The 19,131-nt window shown below is 36.1% G+C and overlaps 1 protein-coding gene across 10 annotated transcripts in view; it reads left to right on the forward strand.

The window, feature by feature from the left end:
* PARG (poly(ADP-ribose) glycohydrolase) overlaps positions 1 to 19,131 on the forward strand; it is a 142,541-nt gene that overhangs the window by 85,522 nt on the left and 37,888 nt on the right. For all 10 annotated transcript variants that reach the window (XR_003121261.1, XR_003121263.1, XR_003121262.1 and 7 more), the window contains 4 exons: positions 4,312 to 4,391; positions 8,654 to 8,714; positions 12,350 to 12,425; positions 16,893 to 17,040. Coding sequence is in view for 7 of the 10 variants with exons in the window: in XM_025397876.1 (XP_025253661.1) it covers positions 4,312 to 4,391; positions 8,654 to 8,714; positions 12,350 to 12,425; positions 16,893 to 17,040 (365 nt within the window). In the remaining 3 variants the exon portion in view is untranslated. The remainder of the gene's footprint in view (positions 1 to 4,311; positions 4,392 to 8,653; positions 8,715 to 12,349; positions 12,426 to 16,892; positions 17,041 to 19,131) is intronic.

The following is a 19,131-nucleotide window of genomic DNA, read 5'->3' on the forward strand; positions in this document are numbered from 1 at the left end:
TCAGGCATATTCTTGTCTTCCTAGGTGATAGATGTTCTTTTGGATACCAGAACATGGAAAATGAATTAAGGCAGGTAACCCAGTGTTAGTCTCCACAATGTTATGGAGAATCCTAAGCAGCCAGAATATCTGCACTTGCCTTTCACTGTGAGATGGTATGTGTTTTAATGAGCCTAAGCTAGCAAATAATAGGAACAACGATTGTACATCACCATTGATGCTGTCTTTTCATGTCTTGCTTTGATTCTGTCTATGGAATTTTCTAGGTAGGGAAACCTCTCTACAATAAGGTTCAGGGAGAGTAAATGAATTGTTAGCACAACTGGAACTTGATCACTGTCTTCTACTCAAACTCAGTGTTCTTTTATTATATCTCAATGCTTGTCGTGAGCAAAACGCTCTGAGTGCTCCAGAAATGCCAAACAACCGAAAGTCCCCCCACTTTCATGTAGCTTTTGAAAGATCCAGTACTTAATCTGATGAGCCATTTGTTAAGCTGATTATGTAGCATTTTATTGTGTTATTTCCTTTTATGCATAGTTTCTACTTACGATTATAGTTTCTAGCTGTGGGGAGTTGTGTGTGTGAGAGTGTATTTAATCTCAAAAGAGGTATGGCTAGCTAGTTGAATAAGAAAAATGGTAAGAGTATGTGTTGGGAGGCTGACGTCAATAAATTGAATAAGTCTTCCCTTTTTTATTTATTGCTGTGTTCTTTCAGCCTGCTTAGTTATATTAAATACCCCGACCTTTTTCCCTGCTTGCCTTTCAGGTCCTAAACATTCATATAAAGGCTTCCAATGTGATTAGCATTGATGCTTCTGGGTTTGCATGGAAACTAGATGGTCAGAGATAAATTGTGGGTCTCAGCAGTGGTCAGCACAGGAGGTTTTTACATCTGCCTCTTCCCTGGATTGAAAATGCTGCTGGGGCCATATGGCAGAGTGCCTCACAGAAGAGCCAGGAATGACTTTCTGGCTGGGTTCCGGATTATCACTTGCTCGTATTTTAAAATGGAGGTTGTAGTGCTTTGGGCTTGATTTACTGTATACTAATGGGATTATTACTTAACTTGAAATGGCATAGTGGGTTGTGGCAGGGGTGGGGATGGATATACCTAGAATAAAATTCCAGTAATGTTATCAGTATTCCATTCAGGGAAAGATTTTATTCAACTGTGTTTCTCCTTAATAAGTATGCAAAGAAGAACACCAGCTAATAAGTATCTGACCTTTGACTGACTTCTGTCTTTGAAAATACAAACAGTTTTGTTTAGAACAAAGTAAGGTTTCCTGACTGGCTTTTTCTGTTTGATTTCTTTAATAATCTATCATTATCTTTCAATTAAATGCCCAAATGTCTTCCCTACATGCGGAGGAGTTATTGTGGCCTGGTTTGTGTGCACACTGCTGACCTAAAATGTGCCTTCAAATATACATACCCAGGACTTGAAAAATCTAAACTAAAAAAGAAAGGTGTTGGGAAGTTTAAATTAAAAAGGGGGAGTGGGGGCGGGGAGTGATGCTTAATGATTATGAGAAGGTGACTTTCTCTGCTTAATGATTATGAGAAAGTGACTTTCTCTGAGCCCGTTTGTGTGTGTCTTTCTCTCTGTGTGTCTGTCTCTCGTGCCCTCTGTCTCTAACCCCATTTCTATCAGCCTTTCTCTTCTCTCTGTCTTCCCTGTCCCATCTTTCTTCTCACCCTTCACCCCTTTCTTGGGCTCCGGCCTCAGTCCTTTTGTTTTCCTCCTCACCCCCAAAAGCTGTCTCTCAGATTGTTTATCACTCCTGGGATGACTTTCATTCATGCTGTTTGCCTGTCTATTTATGTTATTTTTACTTGCTTCCCTATCAGGATAATTCATTTTATTTGAGTGGCTGTGCATACAACTTTAAGATTTCACAACAGTCAAGTCTGAGAATTGTCACAAGAATTTTAAACCTACTTCATCTCCTCTGACTTATCTCCACTTCTTACCCCTGCAGCCATCACCACACTTCCCGCACTTCCCCCTGCTCTATCAGGAAGATGGTAAAGCATATTTGGTTACACAGTGATTTGAAGTTAGGACTGGAGCAGTGAATAAACAGAGTACATTGAGATTCTGCTTGATTTGTACCTTTAAGATTTGGACCTGCAAAATAAACCATGGTGTTCATTTGTAGTGATTGATAATAACAGCCATAAAATCTTCCAGGAAAGTCTGTCTTGCCAGGATAATAAATCTGCAGTCTCACGAGGCTCCTAAAGTTAATAATTTGTCATCATGGTTGTGAAGTATGTGACCTTTTGTGTGATTTTATACACAGATGACCACATATGGAAGCTAGGGACACTTTTTCTATGTTTTGGAGAATTATTTCTTAAGAGCAACAGCCATTTTCCCCTCACTATGCAATAGTTCTATTGAAGTACTTTTTATCCTTTAATTGAATTGTATAGTACATCAGTTCATCTTTAGGAAAAGGTGGTGGCTTCTTTTACATTCATACTGCTTTCCTGTACTACATAGTGAGCCTAGAAAGAGATTTTGCAGTGGAGCCTAAGGTATTCATTTAGTAAATAGTATTTATTGATATAGGATGTTTAATTAAACTGCCATCTGGCTTCTTCATTTTGACTTAAATAAACTCTGTTCTAGAAGAAGCCGCTGAAACCTGCACCCTCAAAGAGCCTTTCTTTCAGCTGGATTATAAGAGTATGTGTATTAAATATTTTAGAAAGATATGTTTTTTTAAATAAGTAAAAATTATCACACAGGCTGTCTTAAACTATTTTTAAAGAGAGATCTGATTTTAGATTTGGTTAAAATACTAGCCTACATTAGTATTCTTTTTAGGAAGTAAATATTCATATAAATTGTTTTTCCAGAAATTGGCCCTGGATACAGATTTCAGATCATTGAAAACGGAACCATTTGAAATCTGCATTTCCTTTCCTTTTCCTAATTTATTTCAGTTGCTCAATAGGATTTTCTCGTGGAATTAACTTTTCCCTCTCAGCGTAGTTACGTAAGCTTGCTCTTGTAATCAAGAAAAACAATGACCCATTTCAGCACTTATTAACGTGGACTTTACTTGAAGGGTTTCTGGTTTTAAAGTCAGAGCACATGACTAGAGGCAGATGAAGAGTACCTCATCATTTATAGCCACTGAATCTCTATAATTTGTAAATGCCTTTGGAAAGCTAGATCTGATGCTCAAAAGCATGCTTTTGTGTTAGAAATCTTTTAGTGAGTACTTACTCAGGTCATAATGCTTTTAAAGCCCTGCTTTTCTTTCCTCAGAATAAATTGAATTATATGTTACCAATAACAATGCCATGTCATTTCAAAGAAAACTGAATTAAGTAATCCAAGTCTGGGTTGCTGAAAACTAGATGACACAGGGTAGGCACTGTTTTGGTTACCATGCAAAGGATCTCTATTAGTCAGCTTGGGCTGCTATAATAAAATACCATAGAACTGAGTGGCTTAAACAACAGAAATTTATTTTCTCATGGTACTGGAGGCTAGAAGCTGCAGATCAAGGTGCTGCTGCTTCAGTTCCTGATGAGGGCTTTCTTCCTGGCTTATAGGTTGGCTGGCATCTTGTCCTCACATGGCAGAGGGAGAGTACTCTCCTTCTCTTCTTAAAATGACACCAGTTCTATCAGATTAGAGTCCCACCCCTATGACCTCATTTAACCGTTACTACCCTCTCACAGGCCCTATCTCCAAATTTAGCTACATTAGGGATTAAGGATTCGACATACAAATTTTGAGAGGGCACAGACATTCAGTGCATAAAAGAATCTAGTTGTTTAATTAACAAGGATTATTGAGCCCTGATACCTTGTTATACCTGCCTGTGTCCCTTCCCCCATTCCCCTCCACTCTCCTTTCCTCACAAACACTCAGATAAGGATTTTTTTCAGCTACTGTTTTTGTTATTTATCAAACTACCTAGTTAACATTATGAATTGTAAATGTTATTAGTCTTTGAGAAAGTAGCTGTGCACTGACTGACCCTAATTGACTGGGATGGCTAGATGGTGCCTTCTCCATGGTGGAAGGTAGGTTGGAGAAATGTGGTTGGTAGCAAATGCCATCTGATTTGAACAGCTTTGAGGAAGCCTGGTTCTAGTTGGTTTCAGTTCTCTCCAGATGCTATTTGAATCTAAACCAGTTTTCCAGTTCTTGTCATTACAGAATTGTCTTCTGGAAGAATTATTTCTTTTTGTTACTTGGTAGCAATATGGATGTAGTTCTGTGAATCATTAAGGCGTTTTAACTCATCTTCCACTCTCTTTTATTTTTTATCTCTTTTAGGTTGTTTGAGGGACGTTCATCAAGGAAACCAGAGAAACTTAAAACGCTCTTCTGCTACTTTAGAAGAGTCACAGAGAAAAGTAAATTCCTTTCATTCTTACTGTAATTTTTCTTGCTGATGGGAACAGTTCAAGTCAAGTGACATGTGAGGAACATTTTGTGTTTAACATAAACCTTCTTGTCCCAACCACATTGAAACAGTAGTAATGATTCGACATTATAACCTAGATTTTATGCTTATGTTGTGTATGAGCATAAATGTGTGCTGTAAATGTAGGGGGGCGGGGTTTACATACTCTGAAATCAGACCCATATTCTCTGAAATCTGTAATATATGTCAAAAGATTTTCATGAATAAAAACCAGAGAAAGTATATTGACCAGGAAATAAATTTTGGATGCTCTTTATTTAAAGAAGTATTCACTAGTTTATTTGCATAAGTCAACTAACGCATTGCTTTTCTAACCATTCCTCTCTTTTGTGCCCCCCTAAGCCTTTTGTGGAGTTCTTATAAAACTGTTTTGTACTGAGTTTTGTATCTCCATCTTCCTCTATTGAACCTTAACATTCTTGCTTCCCCAGAACCTGATAGCAGCTAAGACAGTATTAGTAAATGTCCAACAAATACTAGTAATGACCAGTGATAATAGATTAGTATTGCCACTCTTATCTCAGAAGCTGAATGACCATAGTCAAGTTTCTTGACACCTCTAAGCTTCAGTTTTATCATCTATGAAATAATACAATAATGGCCATTACCTTATAGGGTAGTTATAGATATGAAACAAGAAGATACATGCTTAATAAATGTAAGCTATTATCAATGGGTAGCCTTTCTTACAAGTGGATGTAAACCAGAACACCTCAAAAGTTTCTTTGTGCTAAGTAGGTGAGGTCAATCTGATCAAGTGAAATGGGTTTTTTTCAGTTCTGGGTTGTAGGATTGTCTTAAAACATGTCTTTGAATCATTTTAAGGTCATTTTTCTCATATCCTTCTTTTACTCTTGCATTCGGTGTACTTGGCATTTTCCCCCTTGAATGTGTTGCTATTGGACATTGTTAAATTTTTAGAATGAAATCAATTATCAGGATTTTGATATTTAAGGGAAAATTATATGCTACTTTGATATGGGATTATTTATCTCATAGCTTATTGAATTTCAGGTTTGTGCCCTGTACTGAATGAAATATTAAAATGCAGAATTATTTGGACCTATGAGATACAAAATCAAATTAGAATTTGTAATGATTCGTTAAAAAGATGACTATTTAAGGCCAGACATGATGGCTCATGCCTGTAATCCCAGCACTTTGGGAGGCTGAGGTGGGTGGATCATGAGCTCAGGAGTTCTAGACCAGCCTGGCTAACATGGTGAAACCCCGTCTCTACTAAAAATACAAAAAAATCAGCCGGGTGTGGTGGCCGGTGCCTGTAGTCCAAGCTACTTGGGAGACTGAGGCAGGAGAATGGCGTGAACCCGGGAGGCGGAGCTTGCAGTGAGCCAAGATCACGCCACTGCACTCCAGCCTGGGCTACAGAGCAAGACTCCGTCTCAAAAAAAAAAAAAAAAAAAAAAAATACAAAAATTAGCCGGGCACGGTGGTGGGAGCCTGTAATCCCAGCTACTCGGGAGGTTGAGGCACAAGAATCGCTTGAACCCTGGAGATGGAGGTTGCAGTGAGCTGAGATTGTGCCCCTGCACTTTAGCCTGGGCGACAGAGCAAGACTCTGTCTCAAAAAAAAAAAAGATGACTACTTTTTTTTGGCTATTTTAGGCCTAATTCGAATTATTACTATTGGTTTTGTTTTGTTTTGTTTTCACAGTACTTTGAGTTGCTGTTTTAAGAAGAATTATTATAACTAAGTAGTACAGAGTTTACTTTTTTGTCCTGGGAGTCAAATCATATATGTCTTCTCTAAAAACCAACTTGGCTTTCTAAATTTTAGGATTTCAGATACTTTGAGGAAAAAGCTAAAAGTCTGTTTTTTCAACTAGAAATGTATATGCCATTATAAGTATTGGGAATTTGAAGAAATAAATTATAACTAGACATTTTATTTCCTGACTTTTTCACTACACATGGTAATTAAGCTCTTTGTAGAAATGCAGTACAACATTGCTCTTGGTCTTCAGTATGTAAAGCTAACAGTTTAAGGAGGAAATACTAAAGAGAATAAAAGAGGTTGCAATATAATGAGTCGTGTAGAAGTTCTGGAGCCTACTCAGTAGACTTCAGAAACTTATTTAAGATACCATATTTCATCGAATCTAAGATGTCATAGATTATTTTTAAAAAGTGCTATTACATTATATACCTCTAAGAAGGAAAAAACCACTCCGGACAGGGAGTTTAGTAGGAGACCTGACCCACGAGGCTGGTACACCTAAGAATAAATGAGAAATTAATTTATCATCCAGAAAAGGGACCATAAAGAAACATGCAAGTCTCAACCTTGACTCTAAATAGAGAAAGGGAAAAAAAAACATTTCTCTGAGAATTTGAACCACAAGCCCTAAGCTTTAGGTGTGCAGCCTCACCACCAGTGTGGTCCACAAAGGCCTGCCACAAAGGATTAATTCGGATGATATCAGGCTAATAGTGCTCCCAGATAACAGCAGAAGCAGATGCACATATTCTCTGGGAAAATTCACCTCTAGACCTATGGTAAGATACCTCCTAAAAGATGTATTCCAGTTTCGGAAACGTAATACGTGAAAAAACATGCCTTTTAGAATTGATAAAAATAGAATTCCATCAGGACCAACTTTTCAGTGTTGTTAAACATGTATATTTTATATTTGATGAAGATCTTGAGACTGAAATATTTTAAAGAGCATTGCAAATTAAATTATTTTCTGTATAGTTTTAGATAAAGTATCTTAAAGATCAGGTTTTTGAAAATTTACGAACTGTAGGTAGTATATATTGTGACTTTATTATGGGAAGTATTTGATTAACCAAAGTATCCTATTCTGAGATGAAAGTTGCCTTGTTATGAAAGAAAGCTAACAGACGTGCTCTCAGGGCATTTTTGTTAATCTAAGAAACCATGTTCTTCTGCCTTTTCTTGCTTTGCCAGCAGTGTTTATGAATTTCTCTTAGCATCTCCTAGTATATATGAAGGACATTTGACGTTCTTACTTCTCTGCTAAGTTGTCGAATGACAAGAGAGATGTTTTCTATTATATTCATGGAATTGCTTCTCTAGTGTTTGAGTTGTTTGACCACTTACTTGTGAGTTTTAAATATGTTACCCATTTATCCTAAGATTAGATATCTAAAGAATGTAAGACCCATGTTAAGAAAAAATTTTGTTTTCTACTGCAACTGCTCCATATGGTTTTTGAGTGGTTCCTGCTTTTGACTGAGAACAAGGAAATGTGGAATTGTGCGTAGGAATGGAATGATGGCAAGGCTTTCACTGGGCTAGACACTGCCATCACTAATAGTTCCTGACATCTCTCTCTTTCCTTAAGAGCTTTTCTTCTATTCAAGAAAACAGAAATGGCATGGCCTTTTTAGTTTGTTCTTTGATTTGAATCAGACAAATTACTTCTGGCCAGCTGATTTATTTGTTTCTTTTGCTACTAGCTTTTTTTAAAAAAGTAAATCTGACTAGAAAAGGACCTCATCCTCTAAAATTATTGACTGCATTAATAGTATTTCATCTTGATCCTCCCAAATTTATTGCTTCTTGAAAAATACCTCATCTTTGTTCTGTAAACTCTTAGAACCAGTAATTTCTCCTCTGGCTAAGACTGCGACTAACAAGTAGAGTGATTGCCCACTGTCTAAGCCCGGGACTTAGCTGTACTAACTCCAGAGGATGTGCAAATGATTTCCTTTTTAAATCTGTGGCATTTCACTTTGCCATAAAGTATATAAATGTGTATTTATTCACCAGTCTTTGAATGTAGGGTTAAGTCCTTTGTTTATAAAGGAGTCTACAAATTTGAATTTAATTTTGTCTTTATTGTGTAAGCTGTACCAGTTATACATCCTTTTTTTCAGTGCTTTTAAAAAAAAAAAAAAAAAAAGTGTATTCAACTTCAAAAACTTTACCAGAAAGTACCAACACTCAAATCCTACTGTTGTGCTGTTGTTTGTATAGTTTTGTTTAGTGAAGTCTTATTATTTTATAGGAGTTTCCCTGTAAGGTTAATATTATTTTCAATCGATACTCTGTTATTTTCCAATGCTAAACTTTGTATTTCCTGATTAGTTTTATAGCCAATGTTGGACCTGTTCTTTTACTGAGTGTGTGTGTGTGTGTATGTGTATAATCTTTTCAAAATTGAAACTTATTTTGGGTATGTTTTTCTTTTATTGCTTCTGTAGAACCTACTGGGTTGGTGACATTTACAAGACAGAGTCTTGAAGATTTTCCAGAATGGGAAAGGTAACAATAATAATAAAAATAATCCTGGACCCCTAGAATTAGAAGGACTCTTTCACCATGAGAGGATTCTATTTTATAGCACCTGGAAAGATGGTTTTCCAACCTCTAATTATCCTAGTGCCAGGGAATTTCTTCTCATAAATGATCCAATAATAGCTCTCATTTTTGAAAAGGTCATGCCTTTTAAATCAAAGTCTATAACCCTTTGATTTCTACCATTTTGTCTTGGTTTTGTTTTCTGAAAGAAAGTCCTGTTTAGAATTGAGGAGTGTTGTATGTGAAGACACTAATGAAAGGAACACCAATATTTAAATGTTTCTCCTTACCCTTTTTTTGGTTAGTATTTGAACTTTATGGCTTTTCTTTCTGGAGGACAAGATTGAGAAAAGTCTTTTTATTATTTACATTTTAGTAAACAGTAACTGTTTAGAGTTTGTCTGAGTGGCAAGAATTTTGAAGTTTGGCTCCCCTTGTGTACTACTGGTAGATTTTGTGGAAGTTGGTATTTTCTGTTTGTTTCTTATTTATCAGAAAATATTGAGGAGATAGCAGCCAATCTGAACTAATTCAGATTTGTAAGGTCCTTAGTGTCCTGAAATAGTTACAATACACTTAAAGAAGGGTCCTGAAATAGTTAACTATTTCTTAATCTAAAGCAAGTCCCCTAATACACTTAAAGAAGTGTGGATTAACTTTTTAAATATGTTTGAGGACATGATGAAGCGTATTAAACATATTTAACCAATGCCTCTCGTTTTCACTTTCTAATAATTTTCTAATAATTTTATGATAGTGTGTAATTGTTTTGTTTGAAATTAGTGATGAATGGAAATCACTTTTAAAAAGTTAACTTGAGAAGTCATATCTGCTTAGGTGGCTTTCCTGCGTTGTTTTCATCCATCAAGTGAAAGTGAAGATAAAGATAAAGTGAAGTGAAAGATAAAGAAATTGACTTCAGAAGACTTGTGTGCATGGTTTAGATGATTATTAATAGAGGGAAGTAGATAAAAGGTTAAGCAACCTGAAGAGAGGGAAAAAAATGAGCCTGAAAAAGATAAGAACATGTACAGCATTTTGGCATCATGGCATGTTAGATCTGAAAGGAACCCCAGCCGCCTACTAAAACTCTTGATCAGCTCTGTAATACCTGCGATGGACGGAGACTGGATAGCTTCAGTGATGGGAAATCCGCTGTTTCACATCAGTTTGTTCCAATGGTGGCTGCTTGTGTTATCATCTCATGCTTTCATTCACTAAAAATGTTTTCTACATTCATTCTCCACCATTCCTGGTTCTTCCTTCTGGAGCTACATAAATACATCTGAATTTGTAGTTTTAGCATCTGACCCTTCTTTTCATGTATCTTAATGACTTCTTGACCTACATCCCTCTCTAACAGTGCACATAATTTCATACTAAATTGATTCATTTCTTCTATTTCACATGTAATACGTATTCTAAACCCTTTATCTCTGCTCTTAACATACTCCCATTCATTGGGCCCTCTTAAAATATGGTGCCTGGAATTAAAAGTACCATTCTGCTGTGCATCTCTGTGGTGCAGAGGATTATTTTTCTTCACTCTTCTATTAGTCTCTAATAGGAATGCAGATGTTTTATTCCTGTTACTTTGGTGTAGATTTTACAGATCAATCTGAGGGCTTATTTTTAAGTCATCCAGATTCTCTACTGTGCATCTGATATTCATTTGGCGCTAATGTGAAAGAACACCCATTTGTATACCACCATGTGGGAGAGAAGGGACAGGTTAAAATGCAGAGACTGGCAAGGCTGCTTTGTCAGTGAGACACAGTAACTTTGCCTCTAAGTGAGACCGAGATTGTCCCCTTAGTTTTGATAGGCAGAATTTAACTTATTTTTGTTTCATTGATCTCTTTTTTGTTTTAGCTGCTTCATAAGTGAGTTGGAGAATGTAATTAAAATCAGTCTCCCAGACTCCACAGAACCAGAAACATGCATTCACTTAAAGAGGGAGAATGAAGAAAAGTTGAGGATTGTTGGTGTTCCCAAGAGTAAGGGGCTAAATGGGTGCCAGGAGTTGGAACTGAATTCCAAGTTTCTGGCATGTTATAGTTAACCGTTTGATTATCAGCAAATACTTTAGCCAGGCTTAATCACAGGAAGCCAGAATCATCTATGTCTTTGACTCTTGGGGTAGGAGTTTAGAGGATGACCTATTGGGAAGTTAGAAAATGCTTCAAAACAAAACAAAACCAAGAAAAAGTTTCTAGCAATTTCATAATTTTATTAAGAGCTATACTATAAAGTTTCTAGTTTCAGTCATGGAGAATAGTTGACAACAGATGGAATTCCTGTTCTGAAGTCCTGACTTGACAGCCCAGAGATTTTAGTAGTATGCTCACAGGGAGGGTCTTCCTCTGAATAAAATGGCTAGGAAAGTAGGACCAAAAAAAAGTTTAAAAATATATGTTAAACTTATGATACTGTTTTCTACAAGAGACCGGGGAAGTAATTTCTCTAAAAGTGTGGCATACTGATTCAGAGCCTGGACCATTGAGTGAGTCTACATAGTTTCACATCTCTGCTGCTTTATTTACTAGTCTTGGTTAGCTTACTTAGATGTTCTGTGCTTTGTTTCCCCATCTATAAAAGGAGATAGTAATAGGGTTGTTGAGAGGATTAAATGAATTAATACAAATAAAGCTCTTAGACAGAACCTGTGCAGAATTACCTTCTGAGTTAAAGCTATCAGCCTGTTGGTCTGGAGTTTTGCCAGAAATGTATTTAAACTCATTGAGACCAGGAAGGAATCAAGCAATTCTCAGTACTTTTCCAGCTAACCTCCTAGACTATTTTCTAAAAATATAATCATCTCCTCCCTCCCAAAAAAGATTATTGGCACTCTTAGGTGAGTTAGAACTTTGGATCTCCTCTGTTTCATTCATAATAATTTATATTTTTTATTCAGTAAGTGATCAGGGGAAAAATATTTAATAAGGAAAATAATGTTAACAAATGCTATTAATACAATGAAATTTGTTGTTAATCTAACATTAAGTCAAGTAAATATCTCAGTGACCATGGTTGAAAGGGAAAGAAAATAATTATGCCTTCTGAATTACAGATGCTAGGTTTATCTGTTAACCTTATTAATAGAAAAATACCGTTGTTCAGAATTTCTGTGGCATGTATTTTCATCAAGAGACACACACACACACACACACACACACAGTTATCAAACAGTGAAAACAGAAAATAGAAGCCATATGAGAATCATTATGATTTATTGCCAAATTTTTTCTACATTTTTCCTCAGATTGCCAACCCTAGCCATAACAAAATTTCATAGATCTTAATTTTTTAAATATTTTGCAATGTTTTTCAACTGTTTTAAAGAATAAAAACTTTCATACTATTTAGAGGAAAAGCAGGTTTCAAACAATATGTTACCTCATTTTAATTTAAATGTGTATATTTACATGTTTGAATAAGGAGGATCAGTACCAAGAATGTTAACAGTAGGCATCTGTTTCTGACTTCTGAGATTTGGGGTGGTTTCACTTTTTGAATAGTTACCTATATTTTCACATTTGTCTACAGTGAAGCACTTGTCATTAAAATAATAAGTAAGGGAATGTCTTTTTACATTGTAGATGTGAAAAACCCTTGACACGATTGCATGTCACTTACGAAGGTACCATAGAAGAAAATGGCAGAGGCATGCTACAGGTAGGTGAATCTCAGTAGTGTCTGTGTATGATTGGGACTTTTTCTTCTCAGACTTCTGACAGCAAAAGAAATTTGAAAAGCTGTTTATTTATCTCCTAAACTGATTTAATGCAAAGAAGCATGATAGCAGAATGAAGGAAAAACACCAAACAGATCACTTTGACAGCCTTGGTAATGTTGTTATTTACCAGTGTATACTCTCTGTTTCTTACATGTGCTTCTCTCAAAAGCCTTTGACAGAAAGTCCCAAGATCTGGACAGCATCAGCCTCTGGGTTCAGACATTGATTGTAGGTTGACAGTGGAGGAAATTCCCAGGGTATAGTCTTGACAGACTGTCACCAAGCATTTTTATTCTTTTTCCTTAAAGGCTCTTCTTGCTCTGCCCTACTTGATGACCAGATTGAGATGTCTTTCAGCCACCAACAGCTTTGTTTAGGTTGAGGGGGCAGACATCTAAAACTGATTTGATAAGAAAGGCCTCTCTCTCGTATGTAACAGTTTCATACACGTGAGCTAGCTATGCTTGCTATGTCTTTTCCCTGTTAAAAGCAGGTAATTCTGTCCACCCCTCAATCTTTGTTTATAATCTGTTACTACTTTTACCTTTAAAAAGTATTTTTGGCCGGGCGCGGTGGCTCAAGCCTGTAATCCCAGCACTTTGGGAGGCCGAGACGGGCGGATCACGAGGTCAGGAGATCAAGACCATCCTGGCTAACACGGTGAAACCCCGTCTCTACTAAAAATACAAAAAACTAGCCGGGCGAGGTGGCGGGCGCCTGTAGTACCAGCTACTCGGGAGGCTGAGGCAGGAGAATGGCGTCAACCCGGGAGGCGGAGCTTGCAGTGAGCTGAGATCCGGCCACTGCACTCCAGCCTGGGCGACAGAGCGAGACTCCGCCTCAAAAAAAAAAAAAAAAAAAAAAAAAAGTATTTTTGGAGAAGGGGGTTAACAACCCCATGTTTAAAATATAGTAATATCTAACCTAACCTTTTGATTTATAGTGCTGCTTTAAAATTCACTAATCAGAGACAAAATGTTAGTGTTTTGTGTTCTTATCCCATTTATAAGAGCATTGTAAACTGAGTTTTCTTTGAAAGAAGCTTGTATACCATCTCATTTATATTGATAATAGTTTATTTTTCTTCCTAGATTCTTATTTGGTGCTTATATTGGTTCAGAATCTAAAGAAAGCGGTTGCCTGAAAATGGACTGATTTGTTTGAATAACTTAATGCTTACTATAAAATTTGTGTCTAGTTATTATTTAAATGAAACAGATTCTTTCTTTAAATGGCCTTTTATTTGGACATATTTGTAATTAAAATCTCCAAAGAAACAAGCTACGTTTTATTCTAAATCACCTTCTCCCAGTGGTTATTTGAGCTTATAAATGAAAATACTTAGGATAGCTGAATTAATATTTTTCCTGTGCTTACTTTGGAAAAACAAAAACAGAAACAAAACATATTTAAATTTGTATTTACTCCTATACCTTTTTTCTGTTTTAAAACTAATCTTAAAATATGCTTAAATATTGGTTCGAATTAATATCACTTTTTCCCCCACATTCCCCTCTTGATAAAGTTCTTTCCATCTTTAAAGTCTTGGATAAACTGAGAGATTCTTAATACACATGAACTAAACAAAAGTTATGGCTGGTTAGCACCACAGGAATGCTGACCTTTCATTACAATACAATTCAATAAGGAATTTGACAACAGTTAAGGTTGAGATCCTCACCACTTCCTAGGAATATACTGTAGATGAAATGTGAGACCTCGATAGATTAAAAGAATACCGTAAGGGCTTCTTGCTATTAATTGTTCTCCCTACCCATGCCATGTCTCCCCAGGAGATCGGGGAATATTGTATTGCAATGCGACACAGCTCCTTGTGTAGCATATAAATTACATTATGCTGAATGGCAACAACAACAAAACCACTCTGAGGAGCGTTGTCATTCCTGTCTTTTCATCAAGTTGTAATTCAGAAGCTGAGTAATCTGAACGAGTAGCTTTAAAGTGACTTGGAAAATAACTGGCTAAAAATAAAGATGCACTCACATTCTTGTTTTCATGTACTGGAACAGGTTTCTCAACTGTTGTAGAGGGTCTTTATTGTTAAGAATTTTTTTAAGTGTAAAACTTTGGTTTTCTACAAGACTCCGGCTTTTAGAGGCATACTGAGTTTAGTGTTTTTATTTCTGTGCACACCTTTCAAGTTACAAATGTTGGCCTTTTACTCAAAGCATAAACAATAGCATACACATTGAATGTATTTCATGATCATTATCAAGTAGTACATAAGTTGGATAGAGCTTATCTTTTTATTTGTGTTATGTACCTTATTCCAGTAAAAATTAAGTTAGACCAATCTTAAACCTCGTCTGTTTCAAATTCGTAGTCACAATATCATTATACTTCTAGGCACTCAGCCAGTCTCTTAGTTCTCAAGTACAGCCCATTTTATTTCGTTACTGAGTTTCTTCTCTTTCCTTTACCATTTTCCTGTTTGAGGCCCTAGTAGTGATTGTATAAACTATTCAGTACTCACCTAACCAGCCTTTTTACTTTTAGTTTTACACTTTTCCATTTATTCTTTAAACTGTAGCCTGAATTATCTTCCTAAAACATAGGTCCAGGTGTTTCTTGAATCTTTCCCAGAACCTTCAGAGGGAAATTGAGTAAAAATTCCCTAGACCTCAGACCACCTTATCACCAACTATAAGCCTCCAACTACTATACAATGCAGGCAAGCATGAGGAATCTGTTTACCATTCTCCTCATACGGTGATTTACATTTGGTTTTTTTTGCCCTGTGTGCTTGTGCAGCTATGCCCTCAGCCTGCATATCAGCTGCCACATCCTCTTGTAAAACTTTCCTAGCTTCCTCCCATGCCCCAATTTTAGTTAATTGTATTTTTAGGAAGTATCAAATACATAGTAACAAGCTCTTTAATAATCATCTTCTCATTCTGCTTATGCTCATTCTGACTGCTATCTAAATTGCAAATGCCGTGAGGCCAGGAACCATACATATCTTATTCATCTTTGTATCCAGTGATTCCCAGCACAATACTCAGTAAATATTTGTTGAATTGGACAGTGTAAGCCATGAATCACCCAGTGCCCATAGACCTCATATGTAATAGGTAACTAATTCTAATCAGCAGACTGGTTTCACCAAAATTATTTTCCTATATAAGCTAAAAAGTTACTCTGGTTTTTTAGCATTGGTTTTAGTACTCCAGAATACAAATCCAAATATGCGATTCTCTCTGGTAACTCATTTGAAGTTACTCAGTGGTATGTTTTAGTATTTTCTAAGTTATTCTATGGTAAAAGAAGACTTCTATTAATTTCTGTCTTTTCACATATATTTTTATATATCAAACGATTCATACTCTTGTTTTACTGTTTCGTAAAATAGGCTTCAGATTGTCATTTAGTATCAGTTGCTTTAAAGAACACTGAAGTTTTAAGAAATCATATATTTTAAAATAGTTTGAAAGCATATAAGCCTCATGGTATTTAGTCAATTCTATTTTACTTGTGTGTATGACTGTGTATATACACAAGTTGTGTGTGTGTGTAATCTAACTCCTAAGATAGTCTCACTAAGGGAAAGATGGTTGCTATTTCTTACATACTGCCTCATGAGGCTGGCATAGTGCTGGACGCACTGGACAAACGGAAATAATGCTAGCAAGTTGAGTTCGCTTCTCTGGAGGATTGTGTATCTCTTCTTTATTAGTAGGAGTTTGGGGATCCCATCATACTACTACACATGAAGCATAAAAGTTTCCAACCTAATTGGAAATATTAATTTAATTGAATCTTTGTTGCTATACTGGGATTTTTTTTCTTCCTTTTTTCCTTAGTTATATTTTAAAAAAATAGTTTGTAATGTTCATGTAGTTTGGGGTTTGGCGTTGAATTTAGAAGGAAAAAAATTCGATCTCTTTATTCTTACAATAAGGTTGGAAAAGGTTACCCAAAAAGTTGATTACTAAACTTTTCAATTCTTTAGAGCAAGTGTTTGGTTACCATATTACATAAGAAAAGTTTAATTACATTCAAGTTACGTGAAATACATAAAGGGAAATTGACTAGTGAATGGGGGAGAATGACTTTGAAACCTTCCCAGGTAAAGACCTCCCTTGATTTGTGGCTCCTGAGACACAAATAGGTTTATAAACAAGAATCTGTATAATGCATAATGTTTTGCCTAAAGGCTCCATTTTCCAGATTCCTTCTGTGGTTCTGGGATCCAGATAAATGTGCAGAGGTGTTAACTGCAGTGAGATGGAAAGAGTTTAAGCAACCATAATCTACCCTTCCTGGGAAGGTTACTTATTTGGGAATTGATTTTCATGGGAAAGGAAAAGATGAGAGCTTAGAGACTGTGTGCTTCTTGATCATAGGTATTTTTGACCACTATTTAACATGCCACATTTTCCCTACAGGTGGATTTTGCAAATCGTTTTGTTGGAGGTGGTGTAACCAGTGCAGGACTTGTGCAAGAAGAAATCCGCTTTTTAATCAATCCTGAGTTGATTGTTTCACGGCTCTTCACTGAGGTGCTGGATCACAATGAATGTCTAATTATCACAGGTTAGTTTTGGGAAGCCTGGATAATGGGATAGTCTTCCCCATCTGTGAATATCTGTCATGAAGACTAGAGACTACCCAGTAGAGCTTTTCTCTTCCATGGGCATTAGTCCCAATATTTTTATCATTAATTTATACTTAGTTTTTGAAATTATTACAGCCTTATTTTCCTAATCTTAAGTAAGACATCTTATCTTTACCTTTTCTTTCCTGGCATCTTTATCTGAGGAACGGAGATAAAAACTATTCAGTTGCCCCCCAGTTTGAAATTTTATGACATAATAATGCTCTTCAGAAGAATATAGTGATATGCTTCTAGTATGTATTCTATTGTAATTTTTCCATTTGAGAGTGATTTGTTTCTATTAAAAATAATTTTCAAGTGGTTTCTTGTACTTTAGTGTGAAGACAATTGTATAAATATAAGAAGCACAGGAACAGTATTTAGATAAATCAGTAACCTTTTGTTTACCCTATTTTGAATCGTAAAAGAAAAAGTTCAGTTATCATGGCTAGGCATCATGGCTTATGCCTGTGATCCTAGCGCTTTGGGAGGCCGAGGCAGAAGGATCACCTGAGGTCAGGAGTTCAAGACCAGCCTGGCCAACATGACGAAACCCCGTCTCTACTAAAATTACAAAAACTATCCAGGCATGGTGGCAGCCGCCTGTAATCCCAGCTACTTGGGGGGCTGAGGCAGGAGAATTACTTGAACCTGGGAGGTGGAGGTTGCAGTGAGCTGAGATCACGCCACTGTACTCCAGCCAGGGCAACAGAGCAAGACTCCATCTAAAAAAAAAAAAAAAAAGTCTGATTATCTTGGTGTTTCTTCTTGATTTCTTTACGTTAATATGGGAGGAGAAGGGGGGAAATTTAGTCAAATATATGCTTTAGATCTGTTATAGAGATTTAATTTTTTTGTTTCTTCAGATTGAGATATCACTATGTAACAGTATTTTCTTGTGAATAAGCTATCAATAAAAATTACCTCATATCTCTTAAGAAACTCTTAATCAGGCACCATATGTAAGTTGAGTCTTTTATCCAAGTACTTAAAAGAATATTCCCACATAAGTGCCATTAATGCACCATCAGTTGCTGGTACTGTTTTTTTTTCCTGCACATGTGGATTTTTTTATTTCCACTTAGAATCTGTTACTGCTTGGAGATGAGTGTAGGGGTCTAAACACTCACCTGGGTTGTAGAATTTAGTTTATTGTTATTCCCAAAGATTATAATAGGAGAAAAAACATCCCCATGAGTTATATAAAATGTGTACCCAACCACATGACCTCCAAAGACATACATGACAAAACTTACTCCAAAGTCTAATCTTGAAGCCACACTGTGCCTCAGATAGATTTGTAGACCACCTTCAGAAGAGTATATTTTCTTTCTTATGTTTTGCTTTTAAGATTCACTTTCACTTTCAACGATTTGAATATGGTGTGTCTACATGTGGATCTCTTTGACTTTAGCCTACTTGAAGTTTTTTGAACCTCTTGAATGTTTAGATTAATGTTTGTTATATTTGGTAAATGTTGGGCCATTATTTCTTCAAATATTTGTTCTTCCCCTTTCCTCATCTTCTGAAACTCCCAAATTATGTGTCTGTTGATTCACTTGATGTTCCACGGGTCTTAGAAGCTCTGTTTATTTTTCTTCATTCTTTATTATTCTTGTTCCTCAGACTCAATCTCAATCGACCTGTCTTCAAGTTCACTGATTGTCTTTTCTGCTTGCTCTAAACTGCTTTCAATCTCACTGGTGAATTTTTTATTTCAGTTATTGTGCTTTTCAATTACAAATTTCTGTTTATTTTTTATAATTTATATCCCTTTGTTAATATTCTCTATTTGAGAGATATCGTTCTTATACTTTAGTTCTTTAGACATAGTTTTCTTTAGTTGTTTGAGTATATTTTAAATAGCTGATGTAAATTCTTTGTCTACTAAGTCCAACATAGGGCTCCCCAGGGGCAGTTACTAATCACTGCTTTTTTTTCTGAGTATGGGTCATACTTTCTCATTTCTTTCCATGTCTCCTAATTTTCGTTTAAGACTGGACATTTAAAATAATGTAGTGTGACCCTGG

This window comes from Theropithecus gelada, chromosome 9 (genome assembly GCF_003255815.1).
Source record: "Theropithecus gelada isolate Dixy chromosome 9, Tgel_1.0, whole genome shotgun sequence".
Classification (NCBI taxonomy): Eukaryota; Metazoa; Chordata; class Mammalia; order Primates; family Cercopithecidae; genus Theropithecus; species Theropithecus gelada.